Source organism: Xyrauchen texanus, chromosome 7 (assembly GCF_025860055.1).
Source record: "Xyrauchen texanus isolate HMW12.3.18 chromosome 7, RBS_HiC_50CHRs, whole genome shotgun sequence".
Lineage (NCBI taxonomy): Eukaryota > Metazoa > Chordata > Actinopteri > Cypriniformes > Catostomidae > Xyrauchen > Xyrauchen texanus.
This window is the reverse complement of record NC_068282.1, coordinates 1806588-1815845: the sequence shown is the minus strand read 5'-3', so window position 1 is coordinate 1815845 and position 9258 is coordinate 1806588. Positions and strand designations below refer to the sequence as shown.

General features: G+C 39.1%; 1 protein-coding gene across 1 annotated transcript; it reads left to right on the top strand.

Annotated features, from left to right (window-relative positions):
* Nucleotides 1-297: 297 nt before the first annotated feature.
* On the top strand, nt 298-7081 carry stmn3 (stathmin-like 3). The gene is made up of 5 exons (XM_052130173.1): nt 298-478; nt 2971-3066; nt 3161-3339; nt 4965-5156; nt 6519-7081. Exons 1-5 carry the CDS (start codon nt 460-462, stop codon nt 6576-6578), a joined length of 546 nt encoding a protein of 181 aa, XP_051986133.1. The 5' UTR covers nt 298-459; the 3' UTR covers nt 6579-7081.
* The last annotated feature ends 2177 nt before the right edge of the window (nt 7082-9258 follow it).

Here is a 9258-nt window from a genome sequence, read left to right as displayed (position 1 = left end):
GTTATAACCGTGTATAAATGATTTATAATGCATTAGTAATGAACCTTTAGTCATTAATAAAACCCTTTATAATCCCTGAACAAATGGAACATTCATTTGTAGTGTTACCTGTAATGTTACATATACATTACATTTAAATGTTGATGTGGTTAACTATAGTTAGCAGAACAATGGGTTGAAGACCATGTAGCGGAAATACCTTTTGTTTCCATGACAACCATGCTGCTCTTTTTGCATCACTTTACTATCTTGTCTTTATTGCAGTTTATCTCTTGATCTGACAAAATGATGCTTTTCTCTCATTCCACCCCTGTCTCTTTCTCTCCTTCCTCATCCATCACTCCGCTCCCCTCCCCTATTATACACACCAGCAGCCATGCATCACTCCTTCGGTGCGTTTCCTCTCCACTTCATTCTGTTCATCTCTCCGCTCAGTATACATCCACCTCCAGCAGCAGTATGGACAGCACCGTTTCAGGTGAGGCCCGGAATATTCTGTCTCCAGGGAAAGATGCATTAGGACTGCAGGCAGATAGACAAATGGGTTATTGAATTAAAGAGGTTTTTGCAAGAGATTGCATTGCAGAATTGACTCAAATGTTTGTGTTAGTGTGTGTGTGTGTGTGTGTGTGTGTGTGTGTGTGTGTGTGTGTGTGTGTGTGTTGCATTTAGCATGACATTGACTATAATAGTGATTCTGTCACATGATAACTATAGTACTGTCTTAAGGAAACTAAGAGATAATTATTGGATGCAGTAATCATCTTTTTAACATGGAGTGTTTGTTTAAAGTAGATTATTATGTTGTGTACGCGCTGACAATCAACTCTGCAGATGTTACGCTATAAAAATCACAGGTTCATTTGGAGGGCAGCAGTGCAGCAAAATCTCTGTCGCACTATTGTTCTTCTGATATTTGTGCGTGCTTGTGCTCAGCTTTTCCACTGTGAAACGGTCCAGATATATCTCTCCAACTGCACTGCAGATTGTTGTCCGGAATCAGTCGTACACGGTATAATCAGCACATTTATTATGACTTGTTTCAAAACTGTCGTCTTTCCGAAGCAAAGGGAATTCAAATACCATAAAAGACAACTTAACCGACTTGCAAGCTGTGCAAAAATGTTAAAAACAATCAAAAAAGTAACACTCTCAAAAGAGTATGTTGTTAAAACTTTACAATAAGGTTGTATTTGTTAAAGGGACAGTTCACCCAAAAATGTAAATTCAGTCATTGTTTATTCACACCTGTGTTGTTATAACCCTATATGTCTTTATTTCTTTCTCTGAACACAAAGGGAGAAATTGTGATAAATGTTGTACTCAGTGATGTCATACAATGGCAGTTTATGGTGACACCTCTTCAAGCTTCAAAAGAACACAAAAGTATCATTCAGAAGTCGAATTAATTATTCATGAGACTCATGATTGTTATGAATGCATACAAAAATCTAATGTATTATTGAGTGTAAATGTTCACTGTTGATCTCCTGTGTGCGTTCATGATAGGACACGAGAGCAACGGTTCACGCATACCCCCTCGCGACATTGGGGCATTCAAGCAAAAACTTGTTTTGTTTATCTAAAAACAGCGACAGTGACAACAGAACACACACAACTGCACAAAACAGAGAACAGAACTTAATAAACATGTCTGAAGAGTTTGTAATCAAAGAATTCATGCATTTCTATGCCCAGCCTTATTTTTTGGAGAGTTTTTGGACCGGTGCCAGTTTACAGCAGACGCAGTAACCCACGCAATGCCGAAAATAGAAAACAAGTGATCGATAGAATGTACCGTCACTCGTCACTTCTGGTTAGGACAAAAACTCTGATTAACATAGAAAATATCCCTTTTATTGTGTGTCATTTGCCGTCAGATTTGGACACGGTGTGACTGTGGCTGCCTGTAGCTTTTCTATGTTTCTGAATGATTTCCAGGTACTCGGTCAATACAATAAGGCTGGGCATAGAAATGCATCAAGGTCTTCAATTGCAAACTCTTCAGACATGTTTAGTAAGTTCTGTTCTCTGTTTGTGTGCAGTTGTGTTGTGTCTGTTGTCACTGTCGCTGTTTTTAGATAAACAAAACAAGTTTTTGCTTGAACGCCCCAATGTCGCGAGGGGTATGCGTGAATCGTTGCACTCGTGTCCTATCATGAACGCACACAGATCAACAGTGAACATTTTCACTCAATAATACATTATATTTCAGTTTCTCATCAAATCTTATCGTATGCTTTCATAACAATCATGAGTCTCATGAATAATTAATTAGACTTCTGAATGATACTTTTGTGTTCTTTTGAAGCTTGAAGAGGTGTCACCATAAACTGCCATTGTATGACATCACTGAGCACAACATTTATCACAATTTCTCCCTTTGTGTTCAGAGAAAGAAATAAAGACATATAGGGTTATAACAACACAGGGGTGAGTAAACAATGACTGAATTTACATTTTTGGGTGAACTCATCCTTTAAAGTAAGTTAATGCAACTAAAAAGCAATATAAATAATATAAACATTATATAAGCAAGTTTGATAGTATTTTTTCAGAGCTGCAATGTAATACAGATTTTCAATTTGAGTGTCTGTCAGAATGTCCAGTATATTATACACACACACATACACACACACACACACACACACACACACACGCTGTTAATCACACACAACATTGTGGCGTTGAGTTTTGCACAGGCAAACACAATTACATTTTTTCAGCTCTTGTCCTGTGCTGATCAGATCAATAATGCATTAATCAGGTTTTCCGTGTTGATTGGTCAGATGTGATGTGGTGAGAGAAAGAGAGTGCAACATTTATCACTGACAATAATTCATGGGTATTTAAGGGAAACATGAATTAATAAGATATTAAATCACACAGACATACACTTATGTCACCAATAGTAATGGAGTTATTTTCATTCTTCTTACTTCAAATTCAATTTATTTCATTCTCTTGCAGCGTACTCTGAGAAGCTGAGAGAGATGTCAGTGTTGTCTCTCATCTGCTCTTGTTTGTATTCCCAACCTCATCCCAACACCTTCGGGCAGTTCGAAGGTAAACGCTCCGGGACAGTGACCTCTTTTGTGCAAAGCTACATTTGAAGTAAATATATCACACATTCATTCTCCTCATCCCTTGTCCACCACAGATATGGAGGTGAAATCTCTGAACAAGCGAGCATCTGGTCAGGCCTTTGAGGTCATCCTCAAGAGTCCCATGGCCCTGTCTCCAGAGAGACCCCAGACCCTGGCACTGCCAACCCAGAAGAAGGAGCCCTCACTGGGGGAACTCCAGAGGAGACTGGAGGCTGCGGAGGAGAGAAGAAAAGTAAGATGATGCCATTGCATATGACTTTATTATTCCACAAGTTCTATTGCTTTCTGTCACCAATGCACAAATAAGTGTACACTTACGAAAATATACCAAAAAGTAGTACGGCGTTTGTTTTGGGAATGGGACCATATCAGTTCCAAAATATACCAATAGCCTCATCAATGCATAATGTCTCATATTATAGTCAATTCTGAGTTAATATTGTGTAAAATAAATGCACATTAAAATGCAACAAATATCTCAGAGACTCAAAGGTGCACTCTGTAATGTTTTTGTCTCATTGGTAAAACCCCTTAAACTCTAGGGGGCGCTATAATCTCGAAAAAAGTAAATTCAACCGATTAAAACGTTAAAGTCTCTATACACCTACAGTAAGTCAGGCATATGAGGTATCATTTATAAAAGCTTAGAATCTGAACTTTTATGTTACTTAAAATGACAAAATAAGGCCTAAAAACGTCTGGTTGAAAGTTAGCGCCCCCTAGAGGTAGAAATATTTATATGAAAATAAAATTCCTTCACATAGCACCTAAATAGACAAGTCATATATCAAACGAAAGCTCTCATTCTCAGGAACGTGACTGTATAGTTATTTATGTTGCACTAATATGACAGTTTAAAAGATTTTCAAAAGAATCACAAAGTGAAATATGAGTTCTGAAAGTCATCATATATACAAACGTCTCTTTTATGGACCGATAACTGCTGCTGTAAACCTCAAGTAGCTGAAAACGTAATATTGCCTTACGCAGTTCTCTAACAATACTGCCATTTTTACTTGGCTGATGTAAAGGCAGAGGGGAGAACCGGCTTGTCAATATAAATAATAATTTTATGAAAACTTAAACCAAAACACACAAACATAAACACACACATGACGGACATGCCCGTAATTCTCTCTCTCGAATCATCGTCACCGGCCGCCTTTATCCCTCGCGCGCCCCATCAGGCCGATTGGGGACTGGGCGTGGAACATTCTAGCCCGGCCCCGCCCCCCTCCGCTCCACAGCTGAATAATCCAATGTTATATTGTAGATGTCCAGAACAAGATACGAGCACATCTGTGAGGGACCTACATTTCAGATCTGTATATTGTGATGGAATGTGGCAAAGAACAAAATATTGTTTCTGGTGCTTGCTGCTATCTAGTGAGATGAAATAAGACTGATCCTGAACAGATCCAGAATTATGTGTTTACAAATGTTACTAGTACACTTTTAAATTGTAGTATGTACACACATCTGCATTATATTGACCTTCGGCCATTAGAAAACCCAAATAGTTCAACCAATGTTTTCTTCTGCCAGAAAACATTAAAGCTTGAGTATTCTTCATTTTTCCATGTGCAGTTGTGTATCTTGCACATTGGAGTGCTCAGTCTTTTAAAGTATACTCTTTTGACTCTGAATATGCATTGCACGCATTGTGTATGAATGGTAGCGGCACATGGAAAACCAAAGTAGTCTTATTGTCTCATTGTCCAAACGCAATCCTAAATCCAAACCATGAACTTGAAGCCCCAAGCATTTTTCCTGAATGTTGTTCCAGGACCAACAAAAGATGCTCTACTGGATAAAATCATGGTCACTGTGCCATCATCACTCTTATTGTTTGTGTAGTCTCAGGAGAAGCAGGTCCTGCAGCAGTTGGCAGAGAAACGGGAGCGCGAGAGGGAGGTGCTCAATAAGGCCCAGGAAGTGAACAACAACTTCAGCAAGATGGCTGAGGAGAAACTCAACCAGAAAATGGAGCTGATCACAGAAAACCGCATGGCCCATCTCAACGCTCTCAAGCAGCGTCTGAGAGAGAAGGTGACACAAACTGTTTTCCTTTAAAGAAAAGCTTTTCCTGCCCTACGTGAACATTAATGAAACATGTAAATATGTGTTTAGGTAATGAAGGACTGTTGGGCTATATTTAACTGAGTTGATTCCCATTAAGCTCACCATTTTTAGACTTTTTTCAATCATACGTTTCATTAGGGGGCCGAGGACCAAAGATGCTGGAACCCTATTATATTTGAAGTGTTATTCGGATTATTATTATTATTATTATTCCTTTTTTGCCATAATACTGTCTGGGCATCAGAGACGATATGTCATAGAGACCCCAAACTTGGCAGGATGGTGCCAAATCCTAACCACTACTCAACAACACTAAGTCGTTCAGAAGATACAACCAATACTTTTTTTGGTGTGGCCCATAGTGACTAATTGGCCTGTATCTTGTGAGTGCAATATTCAAACTTTACTAAACTTAGTACACATGGACAACAAAACATTTTGAGGTTGTGTGCCAAATTACATCAATTTCTGATGCTATAACTGTGTAACTGTGATCAATGCAGTTGAAGTTTGACACCAAAACTACTGTGTCCACAGCATTGTATTCCTTGTTTGCCATAATACTGTCTGGGCATCAGAGACAATATGTCATAGAGACCCCAAACTTGGCATGGTGGTGCGAAATCCTAATCACTACTCAACAACACTTAAGTCGTTCAGAAGATACAAACAAATATATTGTTGGGTGTTGCCCATAATTACTAATTGGCCTGTATCTTGTGATTGCAATATTCAAATTTAACAAAACTTAGTACACATGGACAACAAAACATTCTGAGGTTTCTTGCCAAGTTACATCAATTTCTGATGCTAAGTGGTGCTATAACTGTGATCAAAGCAGTTGAAGTTTAACACCAAAACTACTGTGTGTACAGCATCTAATACTGTTAAATGTGGCTATTTTGGTCATCTTGTCTTCATAAGTCCTTGGAACTTGATAATTGCCACTTGCAGCTATATTTTACATAGTTATTGGAGAATCAGATGGCCATGTTTCTCTACAGGTGGGTTGAGATTCTAAACTTTTTTCTCTGCAAACGCCTCAATGCAAACGCTGATTGTCTTCCGTGATTATGTAAACTTTCGTCTCTCTACAGAAGATGGTGAGATTTCAACAAAAACAGACTGACCATTATCTATAAGTCGACTAGGAGACATCAGTCTTACATGTTGTTACTCTGGAGTAACAGGCTTATAAAAGAACTTCCCTGTCTGTAAAACAGGAACTGATTCTTTTTGTTGCACCATATTGCACAGTGCCCTTGGATTGTACTATATTTGATAATGCTCTCTCTCTCTCTCTCTCTCTCTCCACTTTCTTTTTTTCAGGAGATCCATGCTGCTGAAGTGCGCAGGAATAAGGGACTTCACACTGAGCTTTCCGGCTAAGACACACCCCAAACCCCATCCAATCATGACTGAATTTGGATAAGGTCACTTTCTTAGGGCAAACTGTCTTGAAGAATTCATACCAGACTCACAGTGTTGATTTTCCTCAAATCTGAACATATTTAACATTCTACAAATGTCCCTGCTGAAACGCAACACTTTAGACCAGTTTCAATTCCGAGTTGGTTTTAACTGGACGTATATGGGCAAAGTCTAGTTCTGTTGCACATAGACCAACTTAACCACTATAGCTATTATGGGTGACAAGGTAAAACCAGCATGAAAGTGCCCAAGCTGGTCTATGCTGTTTATTAGCAGGGCAAAACTTACAATAAGCTAAACTCTTATCTGCCCTGCACTTTATCGGATTTGACTGATTAACATTGGTAGTTTAGAATCATTTCAGACTTTAGACTGTGTTTCAGTGACCAACCAGAAAAATGTCTAAGCTTAGTGCTGCTAACTGAATGCTGAAAATCAAACCGAATAACAATATTAAAACATTAAAGTTTGGTAAGAAAGAGTCTCTGTCATTTTTGCAACAAAGGAAAAACTGAGAATACACCCAGTGGATGATTTATGATGATGGCATGTCATATTTATTTCTTCTTGTTTATCAACCTCAGGCGAACATGTCTTTTCATTCAGACATCCTTTCAGTTGACTCACTGATGTTTGCATAATTCTTCCAACCAGTAGTTTACCATATGTTATCACCTGACTATCTTTATAGTTTCATAGTAATATGAAAGTAATAAAATGACTCGTTTATGTTTAGAAGCGTTTTCTTAGTGAATTTAAATAAGTTCAATAACTGGGGTCTCTGATATTCCTAAACGATAAGGTGATATTTCATTAAAATAAATTATGAGATGATGTCTCTTCACTAAATTGGACAATTTTTAAATATTTCTTGTTGCTTTGTACTCTCAAAGACATTATTGGTGAAGCAGAAACATGTGCGTGAAAAACACTTTGGTGTGACGTCACTTCATAGACTTCAATGTGTTCTGCAGCGCTGACGCGAGTCATGTGATGACCCTTTACACGTATATATATCACTCACTTCATAGACTTCAGTGTATTCTGCAGCGCTGACTCGAGTCATGTGATGACCCTTTACATGTATAAACATCACTCACTTCATAGACTTCAATGTATTCTGCAGCGCTGACGCGAGTCATGTGATGACCCTTTACATGTATAAATATCACTCACTTCAATGTATTCTGCAGCGCTGACGCGAGTCATGTGATGACCCTTTACGCATATAAATATCACTCGCTTCATAGACTTCAATGTATTCTGCAGCGCTGACGCGAGTCATGTGATGACCCTTTACGCGTATAAATATCACTCGCTTCATAGACTTCAATGTATTCTGCAGCGCTGACGCGAGTCATGTGATGACCATTTACTCGTATAAATATCACTCGCTTCATAGACTTCAATGTATTCTGCAGCGCTGACGCGAGTCATGTGATGACCCTTTACGCGTATAAATATCACTCGCTTAGACTTCAATGTATTCTGCAGCGCTGCCACGAGTCATGTGATGACCCTTTACGCGTATAAATATCACTCGCTTCATAGACTTCAATGTATTCTGCAGCGCTGACACGAGTCATGTGATGACCCTTTACGCGTATAAATATCACTCGCTTCATAGACTTCAATGTATTCTGCAGCGCTGACACGAGTCATGTGATGACCCTTTACACGTATAAATATCACTCGCTTCATAGACTTCAATGTATTCTGCAGCGCTGACTCGAGTCATGTGATGACCCTTTACACGTATAAATATCACTCGCTTCATAGACTTCAATGTATTCTGCAGCTTGACTCGAGTCATGTGATGACCCTTTACACGTATAAATATCACTCGCTTCATAGACTTCAATGTATTCTGCAGGCTGACTCGAGTCATGTGATGACCCTTTACACGTATAAATATCACTCGCTTCATAGACTTCACTGTATTCTGCAGCGCTGACTCGAGTCATGTGATGACCCTTTACCCGTGATAAACATCACTCGCTTCATAGACTTCAATGTATTCTGCAGCTTGACTCGAGTCATGTGATGACCCTTTACACGTATAAATATCACTCGCTTCATAGACTTCAATGTATTCTGCAGCTGACTCGAGTCATGTGATGACCCTTTACACGTATAAATATCACTCGCTTCATAGACTTCACTGTATTCTGCAGCGCTGACTCGAGTCATGTGATGACCCTTTACCCGTATAAATATCACTCGCTTCATAGACTTCAATGTATTCTGCAGCGCTGACTCGAGTCATGTGATGACCCTTTACACGTATAAATATCACTCGCTTCATAGACTTCACTGTATTCTGCAGCGCTGACTCGAGTCATGTGATGACCCTTTACCCGTATAAATATCACTCGCTTCATAGACTTCAATGTATTCTGCAGCGCTGACACGAGTCATGTGATGACCCTTTACACGTATAAATATCACTCACTTCATAGACTTCAATGTATTCTGCAGCGCTGACTCGAGTCATGTGATGACCCTTTACGCGTATAAATATCACTCGCTTCATAGACTTCAATGTATTCTGCAGCGCTGACTCGAGTCATGTGATGACCCTTTACGCGTATAAATATCACTCGCTTCATAGACTTCACTGTATTCTGCAGCACTGACT

Excerpts from the sequence above, each read along its gene's own strand:
- stmn3 (XM_052130173.1), top strand. Across the intron at positions 3,067-3,160 it reads CACCTTCGGGCAGTTCGAAG|ATATGGAGGTGAAATCTCTG; the intron begins GTAAACGCTCCG and ends TGTCCACCACAG. Across the intron at positions 3,340-4,964 it reads CTGCGGAGGAGAGAAGAAAA|TCTCAGGAGAAGCAGGTCCT; the intron begins GTAAGATGATGC and ends TTGTTTGTGTAG.